Genomic DNA, 13,914 nt, shown 5'->3' with positions numbered 1-13,914 from the left:
CACAACATTAATTCAGTCTTCTCAAGTTTGTCCAAAATGTATTTATATTTATTAAAAAAAAAAAAAAGGCAAAAAACATTAACCTGATATTTCATGACAGTTTTCACACAGATATTTTGACTTGTGAAAATCTAGCTAACAGTGGCCCCAAAAAGGATTTTAATAAACAAATCACAAAAACAAAGCAATCTGCAACAAAACTTAACCACACACAGCGTCACACAGGATGGTTTGCAGTGCCACACAACACAGACTTAAAGCTTCTGTAAAACTGAAACAGCCAAAAATAACCTGTGTCTCTGACAAGGATTTCCACCACGAAACACAAACGAGCGCTTCATGGGACTTCACAGTTCATCGTGTTTGTAAGTGAACTCTCTGGAGGATATAAAACCATCCTTGTTCTCATCCTCTTTGGCAAAGATATCCTCCGCCATGTTCTCGTGTAGAGTGTCATTGGGAGGGTAGCCGTGACGCTCAAACTCCTTCCTCAGATACTCTTTCACCTGGCAGACATGAAAAGAACAGGACGACAGAGAATGATTGGGACTAAAGTACAAACATAATAAGAAGATAGATTAGAAATGACACTTTTTCCTCTTTGTACAGAAAATGAAGTCTAGAGTGACATTTTCCAGCCATTACATGACACCTTATGAGAGCTTCGGTGTTTAATTATGAAGGGTCATAATCCACGTTGGAAGGGATATGTAACTGATCCATGTAACTTCATATGCGTTTTCAATGGTTATCTTCACCTCATGCTTGGAGAGCTTCCAGTCATCGTTGAGGTCCATTTCCTGAAAGGACTCATGTGACCTAGGTCCATTTCTGATCTCTAGCACCTCGATGATAAAGGTAAGCGTGCTTTCAGGTGGAATCTTACCTGAATGCAGAGAACAGGATGGGCAGAGATGTCAGTTCAAACTGAAACTGAATATTGCCAAAACTTCCTGTAAGCATACAGGAAGTTTTCTTCAGTTGAAGAACACAGATGGTAAAAGGGAATAAAAAGCAAATCTATTGCTGTGAATCTGTTAGCATTAGAAAGGTTAGTTAGAAACAGAAGAGACAGATGTTATGGGTTAGAGTGGTTCGTGCTTACCAGACAAAAAAAAAGCACAGTATTGTTCACATGCTCCATGTAGAGAAAAAGTGGACTAATGTCACTGAATGAATGAATTCATTCCTAGGAAGCAATTAAAAAAACAAGAAAGACAAGTATAATAAGATGCATGCATGATAATGTCACACTGTGAGAACTGGAGACACCAAGAAGACCGTGTTATAAAACATGCGGTGAAACTTCTTAGATATGGATGAAGCTTCTGTACCTTTTCCTTCCTTCCCATATGCCAGTTCTGGAGGTATGACCAGTTTTCTCTTCTCTCCTGAGCACATGTTTTGCAGGCCTTTATCCCAGCCTTTGATTGCTTCTCTGATGCCCAGAGTGAACCAGATTGGCTGCTTGTCACCGCTGACTCGACTGGTCAACAAACACAGGTGTAAAAAGAGTGAAAAGTTGAGATGCTGAGAAGGTCTCGGAGATGTCATCAAAGGTCAAGGGAAATTATGATGCTTTTCTCAGAGTTATAATGATTCCTGCTGATAAGAATGCTCCAATTAGACAGTCTTTCTACTGCAGGCTCTATGTGATTTCAAAGACTGTGGACCCAGCCACTTGTAAACCCCACTGAGAATTAACAAATTGACAAGCTCCATCTCAGAAGAAACCCGTGAACACCATCTTCCAGCTGGAACTGTATGCTGCTTTAAAAACAATAAACCTTGGATCAGCAGTGACCCGAAAGAACTGCTTGTTAAAAAAAAGACGCCTTCATGTCTGGAGACAAAGGAAGTGAGGAGAGTGCAGCATGATCAAAGGAGGAAGCTGAGGGCATTCTGCAGCGTCCTCCTTCAGTAAACACCCTCATCACTTTCAATGATTTTGCCCTTCTCCACTTATTATTCATGAACCCCATCCACCCCACATCTGAGGAACCACCTCTGCTTGTCTAAAACTTCTGGCCTGGTTAGAAGACAGCTGGAGAAACTACACACTACAGCAAGGATGCTGACCCTGATGGCATCAGTGCGAGGTTCTGAAGACCTGTGTTAGCCTTGTGTCTGTGTTCCTGAGTCACTTTACCACCTGATTCTAAAGCAAGAGAAGATAGCTGTATTATTGAGTCATAAAAAATATCTGTCTGGCAGAGAGTCATCTGGCAGTTGATGTTATTATTTACGGGATAAATAAAGTATTTTGCATTAATTCAACAAGAGGGATATAATTTTTCCACCCACCCAGTGTCAAAACCTTACAGCTGTGAGGCCCAGCCAATCTGAAGACTGAAGCTGCTTGTTGTAAGCATTGGATGCACAAGAGCTGCACTAAAACATATCATATGATAAATAAGGATTATTACAGAGTATATGCTGCTATATAAGCTAGAACAGAGATGGAAAATGTTATATTGCGGGGTACACAAAGTCCACTTTTATCTTATCAGACTTAATACCTAAGATGTCTTAGTATTAGAAAAAGAAGTGTAACAGTACACAGGTTCTCGGTTTTTCTGCACAACAGAGAAATATTTCTCTAGTAAATGAAAAACATCTGTTGCCACGACTCTTTGGGCATTAATTGTAAGAAAGAAATGTGTACAATTATAGAAAATGTTCTGCTAGCTCATTGCCCAGACAGTCCTGTAATTATAAAACAGAAGAATTTGTTAATTCACAGAAAATCTACTTTACATTAATATTATTAAAACTTGTTAATTTTCTACTGAAAATGAAAAAACAGGAAGGTTTCTGTTATTTAATTGTTTAACTGTTAATTTGGTGTAATACGACTGTCCATTGGGGAGGTCTTTACTCTAAAACTTAAAATACAGTTAAAAGTCCAAAATTGATCCTAATCACATTTTCCAAAGCCCGCGCTGGAGTCTTGGTTGGGCCCATTTTTGGCCACGGACCTAATGTTTGACACCCTTGCACTAAAGCAGGGATGTCAAACTCACTTTACATCATGGGCCACATACAGGCCACTTCACTTCACTAGTCCAGCCCACCAGTGAAACTCCCCTTTCTTTGTAAAGAAGTTAAACTACACATTGAATTTTTCACATGTCTTAATATAAGGAAAAGAAGCAATTTTTAATAGTTTGTCTCAGTTTTTCTACATGATAAAGAATTTCTGCTGTAGTCTGTGGAAGAAATCGGTCAGCATGACTCTTTGGCCGTGAAATTACAGAAAAAGTTCTAGTTGCTAGTAGCTTACCATGTAATAAAAAACAAAGTTTTTGCTCATTTTAGTGAAAAAAAGGAAAATTTTCTGTCATATAATTTGGCTATCTATTACTTAGTACCTTTGGTGTGGTATGAATGGCCATGGGGGAAGGCTTTGACAGTAGTTAAAAGTTTTACAGCTATGTGTTCAGTGGACCAGATTGGAGTCTTTGCCCGGCCTATTTTGGCCCACGGGCCTCATGTTTTTCATAACATTTAACTTTGGATCCCTTGCAAATAAATGCTAAACTTGACATTTGAGAGTTTTAAACCTACAAAAGCTGTTTATGAAACCAGGGTGACGTCACTGCATGTCTCTTTCAGCCAGCTCCTTCATTGCTTCCTTGACAGTTGCATCATCATATTTGAGTGTTATAAGCCTCGCGTTAGCCATCAAACAAACCTGGAGAAAAACATGGTCCCATTCTCAAAGTATCCTTCATGATGCACCAGCAGAATGTCTCCATACTTGGACTTTCGGTGACAGAGGAAAGGTCTGTGCAGAACTTCTATCGTCACTTCAGCTTCGGGCAGCTTCCCCCCGCTGCTGACGGACACCAGCATAAAGGAGCAGAGCCAGCTCAGCACAACCAGCAGCATGCTGACACAGTCAGCTTTCAGAAGAAACAGCCTGACGAACAAGCAGCTAAAAAGTTTCTAACAGACTTGCAGCAGCATGAAAACGTGCAGCTGTTCCTCTACGTGGCAGAGACAAGTCGTTGCAGGAAGTTTTCCTCTGATTGGCTGATCTTTTTTCGGCAGCCCCACCCACAGACAGTCCCCCTCACAACTTTCCTTTGGCAACATCTGAATGAATCTTTATTAGTGTACAGTGCTTCATGAAACGTACAGTCATGCAGGCAGATTATCAGCTAATAACAATTTAATGAATGATTTGATGTATCCCCCACATGCTGCTGCAATAATCAAAGATTATCCTTTTTTGGATGACATTCATTTTTTCCCATCTCTTCCATCTGAGTTATTTGGACATTCATTTCTAAAAGGCCTCACTTTGGCTTGGATATTTACAGCATTGGTTAAAGCGGTCTGTCGTGCACTAAAAAAACACATTTACATGCAATATGACAGCATTGCACTTCATCAATATACTGCATTTTTTTGTAATATATTGCACAGGAATAAACACACTTACACACCCCTGATTTGTATACTACAGTACATATATCTCTATAGCTTTTTCATATTAAAAAGTGCTTTATAACACAGCTTATTTCTGCATTAACAGTCAGCAAGTCATACACAACTATTTTGTATGATACAAACATGAAATCATTAAAAGGTTTCCCAACAGTTCCAGTGTCCGTAACAGTGCTGCAGCCGATGAAGTGACACTAGCAAAGAGCTGTTCTCTGAGGTCAGTTAGAGATTACACCTCCCGTGACCTTTCGTGGCTCAGAACAGGCACAAGAGCTTCCCTTAACTACTCTTTCTCAGTCTGTCGGTTATTTATTTATTTTTTTTTTTTAAAGTGGTGAGACTTCAGTTGAAATCTGAAGTACAATCCCTTTGATCACAATGATCATCAAGAGGATTTGCAAAGATCCACTGAGGCGGTTTTCAAACCTCCGAATTCAGGTGAAGTACTTGCAGCCAGTAGAATCAATGAGGCATGAGTCGGTGCATTTGAGATGCCCAAAGGACCTGCAGGAGACACAAAAACTGGTTTGTAATACGCGCAATTGATGTGCCACATTGTCTCACAGTTTTCATGAGAGGACTAGTTTTGGAAGATAAGCATACTGGCTTATTTCTCAAAGCATCAGTAATAAATATAGATTTTTATGTTCAACTTTATTTCTTGATTTTTCTTTTCTGTTGACAGTAAACAATTTTACAACAATTTTATTTTAAATATACCTCATATTAAATTTGTCTGAAATCTGTTTTTCCATTTAATCTTTACTCTCAAACCCTTAAACAGCACAAACTGTGCCTCACACTGTCACCGGAATTTCTGTGTATTAATGTAGTGATTTAGAAAATATATAAAATAATGTTATACTCAATTCTATTCTGCCCCTAAGTCTCTTTTACTCTGCTGGAATTGCAGCTTCTAGAACACAGAACACACATCAAGAATATCTGTTCAATTAATCAAATTACAGTAAGCTTTAATGTTTAAGTGTATCCAGTTAAAAGTTTCAGAGCTTTAATCTGCAGCCGTCACCTTAGAAGTAAACAGCAGCACAGATCATACACTCAGTGATAAAATAACGAACTGTAATCAAAATGTTTATTTTACCAATTTGTGCACTAAATCCCCAGATTGAAGAATTGCTGCAAAATTAATCTTTTGTCTTTTGTCCTTTTTATAGCAGCGCTGCATTTAGTGAATCCACATAATGGAAAGACAACCTGGGTATGTTAAACTTTCTTCGTAGTAGAGGACCCAGGAGTTGAGAAACAAAACTTGTCACACAAATTCATTTTAGGCTGCTGAAGGTTCTTAACTATATGAGAATTTCTGACGCCATCATAGTCCATAAAAAGGAGTTAAAACAACATGTCAAAAAACAAAAAAATCTGCATCTGAGCATCTTTATGGCTCACTAATAACATTTTATGTTTTATATTTTTTTAAAGTCCAGACTCACAGAAATCCTGGCCTAAATAAAGTATGGCACTGAAAACCCCAAACTGTGCTATGCTATGATATAGAAATTAGATATACTGTGTTACATCATGGGTTTGAGCATATACCAGTTGTACCAGCTGGGACAGTCTATTGCAGGGCTAACAGAGAGACGCAGGCAACCGTTCACAATCACATTCACACCTAGGGCCAATTTAGGATTGCCAGTTAACCTAATTCATGCATGTCTCTGGACTATGGGAGGACCCAGAGTAGCTGCAGAGAACATGCAAACTCCACGTAGAAAGGCCCGGCCAGCGGACTGTTTTCAAACTGTGCTGCTCACAAAACATCATCTTTGAATTACATTATGTCACCCTAACACTGATTACTACACTGCAAGAGGACAAAAGATGATGCAGTAACTAGCTCACTAGCTGCTAACACAGTACAAAATCTGAGATTGAAAATTGAAATCCAAGTGAATGTGTGCCAAAAACTTCAGTTTCTCAAATGGCCATGTGAGAATGGCTCCAAATAGTCTGTCCTCACAGAGTCCCATGTTAGAAATGCAGTTGTTGACACTTTAATGGATTCATCTTGAGTTATCTGGTCTCTGTCTGAATGGAGCAAGTCTAAATGAATGGACACTACATTTGTGTTCTGAGAGCTGTCTGTGAACATACCCAGGGAGATAAGACTTGCAGGTCTGGTAACCAAAGTCCTTTCCATCGCACTCCTCTATTCCTTCGTGTCTGTAGCCATCTCCACAGTAGGCCCACTTACAGTCTGTCACAAGGGAAAGGAGGTGAGAGGCAGCAGGAGGCAGAGGAGGGTAGGGAGAGAGAAGACATTACTAATTTCTTTGGCACTGCAGTCTGCTTCAGTGATGCCAATACAGCATTTTCTTGCTAATTTAATTGAACAGAAGCAGAGAGTAGGGAGAGGATGGCAGCAAAAAAAAAAGAGGGGGGGGGGTGAGATTAATGAAAGATCAAGGAAAGGTCTCACAGTGCTTACTAGCTTTCATCCTATGCCATGTGGGCTCAGACTCTTTGGTGTACTGGAGTTATGCTCTGCAGGGTACCTCATCAGCAGCAAAACCAATCTACTTTACAGTTGGAGACTTTTAAAAAAAAATTTAGACTAATGAAAAGCAGTTTCGTCTATATTCACATAAGCTGGATATATGTAAGAGATAAAGAAACATAAGTAAAGTGGGACATCTTAGATTATATGAGTTTTCAACCTCTACAGGCTATTTCCGCAGGTGTGCAAGTTAACAAAACAAACACGGAACTCACTGAGGCAAGAATCGGTGACAATCTGGTTTCCATCATCACACTCCTCTCCGTGCTGGGCTTGCACCTTTCCATCTCCACACACACCAACTCTGTCGGGGACTTTCTCAGTAGACTGGTATGGCTGGAAGGGCTAGAAAAATTGAAAGAACAAGCTCCAACTTCCTCTGAGTCTAGTGGTTTGCATGTAAGATATCAAAGCATTGAGGCTAAAGTTGCAGTTTATTTGGTGGAAAGCTTTTGTGTACCACCTACAAAAAAACCCCACTTTCTTCTAGTGCTTTCAGCTGCATACCGTTGTCTTCATCAGTACATATAGTCTTACAGTTGACCTGCTGCTGCTCAGTGCTGCAAATGCTTTGACATTACCTGTATGGGCTTCCATCCATCTTTGTCTTTAAAATAAAGCATCCTCTGATCCTTCCTGAATGCTATTGCATTCTCTTGTTGTAGATGGTCCATCTCCTCCTCACTGTTTACCACAAATATCTTGTGGTAAATATGAAACACACACACACACACACACACACACACACACACACACACACACACACACACACACACACACACACACACACACACACAGATCAGTGAAAGCATGCCAATTTAAATACTCAATAACAGTATTGTGACAGGATGTGGTTTTACCGCTGTGACTTTATTTCCACCCCGCCGCTGTGTGTAACTTCCAAAAGGAGCATTATTTGGTCCGAGAGCACCTTCACAGTTACAGTGACCCGGTGGACCAGGAAGACCCTTCTCCCCCTTTTCCCCTACTAGATAGAGACCTATAAGAAACGCAGAGTTTACAAAAATAAACTTGGATAACACACAAGCAGCCAGTGGGATACTGTGTAGTAAACTGCGGCTAACTGCTTCTGATTGTGTCATGTCTGCGAGCTACTATACCTGATGCAGGAGGACCAGGTGGCCCAGGGTGGCCAGTAGGACCTGGAGGTCCAGGAGGGCCCATCAATCCAGTGGCCCCAGTCTGGCCCTTCATACCCTGTGCAAATTATAAAATACCAGAAAGTAGATTACAAATCAATTATGCAAAAAAAAAGTGCTAATCAATGGGAACAGCATCAGTGAGTGTGTGTGAGGTAAAAGACCTCACTTCACTGGCTATATTTTCCAAAACTGTTTTAAGAATGTTTATTTTTTTCACCTGTTTGCCTCTCTTCCCCGGACGCCCAGTTGGTCCTCTCTTCCCTGTTGTTCCTGGCTCTCCCTTTGGTCCTTTCTCACCCTTTGAGAGAAGCAAAGATGAGGAATAACTGGATAAAAATCAAATCTTTAATCTTCTTAAGTCTTTAATTACTCTTACCTTCTGTCCAAGCATCCCAGGCAAACCAATTGAACCCTGTTCAGAGACAGAATGGGAGCTTGTTGTGAGAACAATGACTTTATCATAACATGTACCTATGAAATACTTAACAGTAATTTATTCAGACTCTGAAACAGCCAAACTAAGAAAAGGGTCTGAAATCATTTTAATTTTAGATTTAAAACAAAGGAAGTGTATCAAACCTTATCGCCTTTTAGGCCTACTGGTCCAGGATCGCCTCGAGCTCCCTTATAAAAAAAGAATTGGGACAAGGAGAAAGAGAAAATGTGGAACATGACACTTTTTTAGTAAGAGCAGTTAGTTTAGAGGATGTGACACAGAACTTGCCTTCTCCCCTTTGTAACCACGTAAACCCTGAAAAGACAGAGACGTAAGAGACATAAGAGTACATCAGAGAGAGAAAGCTTAAAAAGAATCAAACAGGTAGTCCTGTAAACACGCCACTAACCTTTATTCCAGGTGGTCCTCTCAGTCCTGGTAAGCCCATGAGTCCAGGGTCCCCTTTCTCACCCTTAGAAAAAATACAACTAGATGTCTTTCAGGTGTCAGGAGTAAAAAACAAAATGTACCCAAAAATGTGTCTGTGCCTGGAGGGAGAGTCATGACACTTACCTTGGGCCCCTGTGGGCCAGGCCATCCTGGAAGTCCTTGTTTGCCTGGCAGGCCTGGGGCTCCAGTACGACCCTACAAAAACATCAATACCAGTAACAGTTTCTCTGCCCGCTTCAGTAAAAGTGATGTGAACACAAAAAGCTGCTCGTCTACTCAAAACTGCATGAAGAATTTTGCAGCAAACTCAAAATTTATTTTTGGCATTTAGAGTCCGACCTCCGACTCAGACTCAGCTCTAGAAGCTCTGCTAATTACTGGACGGGAATGAAAGCCTAATCGATCCCACTCCATTGCCAGTTCTGGGCAAAAGAGCCAAACATGATAGACAACAGCCGAACATCTCAGTGACACCCGGACAAGCATTGCAGAGCTGCTGCCATGCTAAGCAATGTGCTTTCATTTAGCTGCCTTTCATTAAAACCGCAGCCCGTAGAGACACCACGGACCTGCTGTGTGTGTGTGTGGAGTGATTTATCACGAAGAGCAAAGGCACTTAGGGAGATTAAAGTGCAGAAGTAGAGTGCTGGAGAGGCTGGATCAGCAGGACTAGAGTTTGGTACGAGAGCTACTGGAGGAAGGCCAAGGAAAAGGAAAGACGGAGATGGGAAGACGGAGCAGAGGAGAAAAAAGGAACAGCAAGGTGAGGAGCGGGAGACAACTAGGGATCAAAGTTTGCTGCAGGCCGAGCAGCTTCTGGGACTAATGCAGCGGGACCCATTTAGCAGCTGCAGAGGATATTCTGAGCACATCAATAGACAAATCACATCACAGAGCTCCAGGATGCATCCAGGGGGGAGAATAGAGGCAGACACTGTGGAAAATCCTGATCCCATTACACCAAGGACAAGATGACGAGATGGACCGGAGAGAGTTGAGGAGCACAAGATGTGCAGGAGAGGATGAGCAGCTCACCTTTAACCCTGGACGTCCAATTTCTCCCTGGAGGAGGACAAATGGAGGGGCAGGAGATGGGGTGCTCGTTAGAGCAGAGAAGAGCACAAGGACACACACAAACACAAATGCTTTTACAGAAAACTGCATTAGAGACATAATTCACTCACCCCCACCCCTCAAACAAAACCCTCAAAACACACACACACACACCTTCTCTCCCTTTGGTCCTCTTATGCCGGGCAATCCACCATGACCCTGAAAAATGTCACCAGATTTATATAAATCTCACATATCCCATAATGAGCATGGTACATTTGTAGAAAAATCAATACTAAAAAGGTTTGCGCTTGTTTAACAATATGTCCATCTGCTGTCTTAGAATGGTTTTGCTGTCAGATGGATGCTCTGTGACTAAATCGGGCTGAATTGCTTTTAGAGAATGATTTTGTGCAGCAGCTTATTTATTTATTTATTTTGAAGTAAAGCCTTACCTCTGGGCCAGGCGGACCCGGAGGTCCCGGAGGTCCAGGCGGACATCCTGGTATCACAGGCTTTGGTTTTATCTGCGCCTCCCCTCCGAAAACACTCGGCTCCAACAGGCTGTTGCTGTCCTTCATTCGATCAGTAAACACACAATCAGAGAAAACGTTCTTTTTAAGTCAGTGGCCTACATCGGGCAGGTAGGGGAGACTGTATTATAGAAACAGGTGTGTTTGTGAAGACGTACAGGGCTGCCCCTCTTCCAAAGCTGAGGCGGAGGAGGGAAGAGTGGTGGTGGAGGAGGTGACATGAGACAACAGGGGTCAAACCTCATCGGCTCAGCCAGGAACCTGAAGGCTGAGAGGAGAAAAGAGAGCATTGTGCGTCAGACAGATTGGAACATGCACACACACACGCAAAGCTGGACTTACCTGAGCGGGCTGAGAGGATGCTGTCCATATAGGAGTGATGAGATGAGGCCCATGCAGCACTCAGAAGGATGAGAAAGGTAACTGCAATATTCTCCAGGTCCATGCTGCTGGGTTACTTTTCCTAAAACGCACACAGGGCAGCCGGTTATACACAGAGTACACTCTATTTCTGTTCCCTGAGCTTACTGCAGTAGTTGGCACCTGTCACTTTTCCTTATTCCCTCTTGAGGGTGTCACTATTTCATCACTTCAGTCCACTAAAAGCCTCTCTCTCGCCTGCTCTCTCTCTCTCTCCTTATAGCATCATAAACTTGTTGCAGCTCCACACTGCAGCAGATTCAAACACCGCTGTAATTCCAGCCGTGCACCACCACTACCACCATCACCACCACCTCCCCACCCTCTGTGCCAGAATTAGACAGAGTGGAGGCCACTGCTTGTCAACAATAGTAAGATTCATTCACACAAACCATTTTAACACGCTCACACTGCATGCGGTCAATGCAGGTCAATAACAGGAGGGCGAGAGAGAGAGAGGGTGGCTTTGCATAAAGATGCTGATAAAGGCTCACGTGTCACTCCATATCATATCGTCACTGGCGCTCACTTCTTCTTCTCGCAGCCTATTGATTAAACAGTACATGCTGTCGAAACGACCCAACAGCCCTAAACCACTAATAAATGTCACCCCGTGGATTTGATTCGCGCGATCTCTTTACCTTCAGCTCGAAATTGCGCCGCACTTGTTGTAGACACGCCGTCTGGCGCTCCTTTCGTCTAAATGAGATGCGCGCTGTGCAGTCCCGAGGACTGTGGCTCCTCTGACATTTGTGTAGCCAATCTGGAGAGCTAATAAATCCGATCCACTTATCGACCCGCTTCTTCACCGCCGGTCAATAACAACACAATTGTAGCTCAGAGGACCGTTTGTTTTTTCTCTTGGCGCTCCTCAGAGCCCATCAGAGAGAGAAGCCACTGAGTGGAGCAGACACGGCGGTGTGCTGCTCAGCTCCCAGCGGGCGTGGATCGCGGGACCATTTACTGTTGTGTCATCTGGATCGAGTTCAGGACAGCTGGCCGCATAACGCAATTTAAGTTTGCGCGTGCCTGCACTGGCCCGGCACGTTCTGCGTCCTCAGTGGTGAGCTCTTTATTGGAGTAATGGCGCCCTCTGCTGGATACCTTTGTCCGTTTAATAAAATAAAATAAAATAAAATAAAATAAAATAAAATAAAATAAAATAAAATAAAATAAAATAAAATAAAATAAAATAAAATAAAATAAAATAAAAAAGTTTCACTAGCAGCTGATTGATCGAGACTGTTGGTGATAATTGTTTGTAACGTGGATTTTATCTTTAGCTTTTACCAATTAACACTTTGGTTTTCCGATTAAATTGCACTATTTTGTACATAAAGATTATATAAAGAAAATATGACGCAATGCTGCTTCAGACTGTATATCAGCTGTCACGCAAAGTTTGTGGACAATTACTTTTTTTTTTTTTGCCTCTGTACACCATCATAGTGGGTTAAAGCAAAGCATATAGATATGATGATTGTCTTTCAGATTGAATTTAAGGGTTGTACTCTGCTTTCCAGCTCCAACTGCAGTTTCAGCAGAAGAGGAAATGAATTGATGACTGCACAGTAAATTCTCTTCTGTGTATAAACAATCCATACAAAAAGAAGCCTGGGTGAGTTACACCTGTCAGTCACACCAGAAACAAGACAATGGGAGTTATAAATTAGCACATTTTAGCATTAAGTTGTGTTTTAACGCAGGATATTTACATATCTTTACTGTAAATGTAACAGTATGGATTAACGCTCTCATGCCCCTTTTCGTTGCACGAGTTTCAGGAGGTACTTTCTCTGCAGATCACTTTGAACAGTAAATAATGGCAATGACGAGGACCTCAGACTCAAATAGATTTTAAAGGTAGAGGAAACAACTGAAGCAATAGATTTTTTTTAAGGTAAATCCTAATAATAATTAAACTGAAGGTGATTAAACCGATGCAAACCGCTTCACTCTGAGCCATAAGACTCTGAAAAACAATTCTGTTTGTATATCATTAGGTGTCAGCAACTCATTCACATCAGAATGATTTATTTTCGACTTTTTTAAAAAAAATTTAACTTCAACCAGGAAAACCTCTTGATTTTCTTTATGATTACACAACTCCCCAGTTGTTCACTTGCTTTATTTATTTATTTTAGCCAGTTTCATCATCTGACAAAACAAAATTAAAAAAAAATTTGGTCTGGTCTGGGGTGGTCTCCTATTGTCGGGAATCTCAATCTTCTGCATCGCTGCTTCCCTTGTGTCTGAAGTGCTGAAGGCTTCTTACTTCTTATTTCTAACGATACTGTCCAAGGGAAGCATGTATAATGTAAACAGAATTGGTCCTAGCACTGTAAAGAAGATACTCTCAAAAGGGAAGACTAAGTTTTGAGTACCTAAGTAAAATTTATCAGACTGTTTTTTTGTTTTTCAATGAAGTGACCCAAATGCTTAAGCAAATTAAGGCCCGTTTCAATCATGAAAGGCAAGAGAATCGGGCCATGACGTCAGAATGTCTGACAGCCTGTTCTTTGTGGGCGTTACCTATTTGCTTACAGTCACGAGCGATTCACTGGATGAACTTTTGTTCTGCTACCCTCAGTTTTATCTCAATATTTGATTCATTGTAACACCGAAGCTTTGTTCCAAATGTCAAAAATGAGCAACCAAAAAGCAAAACCAGAATTTGTGTGCACTCTGCCAAAAAGTGCACTGGACAAGCTTATTCAGGTTAGGAAAGCCTTCCAAAACACTCTCTCTGAAAATCAACTTTTAAAAGAGGACACAAAGACAGCCAGACAGCAAATCAAACAGCTGATGGCCCAAATTTCACTGGTGCGTGCCAAGCTGGATCAGTATGAGATCCAAGCTGGAAAACTCACTGATGAATCAGTG

General features: G+C 41.5%; 2 protein-coding genes across 2 annotated transcripts; both read right to left on the bottom strand.

Annotated features, from left to right (window-relative positions):
- Positions 1-30: 30 nt before the first annotated feature.
- LOC116332967 (peptidyl-prolyl cis-trans isomerase FKBP14-like) lies at positions 31-4,020 on the bottom strand. Its single transcript, XM_031756076.2, has 4 exons — positions 3,695-4,020; positions 1,335-1,486; positions 759-886; positions 31-506 (listed from the first exon to the last, which is right to left on the bottom strand). Exons 1-4 carry the CDS (start codon positions 3,889-3,891, stop codon positions 348-350), a joined length of 636 nt encoding a protein of 211 aa, XP_031611936.1. The 5' UTR covers positions 3,892-4,020; the 3' UTR covers positions 31-347.
- Positions 4,021-4,097: 77 nt separating this feature from the next.
- On the bottom strand, positions 4,098-12,072 carry LOC116332986 (acetylcholinesterase collagenic tail peptide-like). Its single transcript, XM_039605858.1, has 18 exons — positions 11,673-12,072; positions 10,954-11,074; positions 10,770-10,879; positions 10,534-10,653; positions 10,253-10,297; positions 10,061-10,087; positions 9,149-9,220; positions 8,985-9,047; positions 8,864-8,890; positions 8,719-8,763; positions 8,516-8,551; positions 8,357-8,437; positions 8,098-8,194; positions 7,837-7,976; positions 7,558-7,677; positions 7,192-7,321; positions 6,574-6,676; positions 4,098-4,956 (listed from the first exon to the last, which is right to left on the bottom strand). The coding sequence occupies exons 2-18, from the start codon at positions 11,054-11,056 to the stop codon at positions 4,887-4,889; spliced, it is 1,389 nt and encodes a 462-aa protein (XP_039461792.1). The 5' UTR covers positions 11,057-11,074; positions 11,673-12,072; the 3' UTR covers positions 4,098-4,886.
- Between the last annotated feature and the right edge of the window lie 1,842 nt (positions 12,073-13,914).

The sequence above is a fragment of the Oreochromis aureus genome, linkage group 22 (assembly GCF_013358895.1).
Source record: "Oreochromis aureus strain Israel breed Guangdong linkage group 22, ZZ_aureus, whole genome shotgun sequence".
Lineage (NCBI taxonomy): Eukaryota > Metazoa > Chordata > Actinopteri > Cichliformes > Cichlidae > Oreochromis > Oreochromis aureus.
This window is presented reverse-complemented; position numbering and strand designations above follow the sequence as displayed.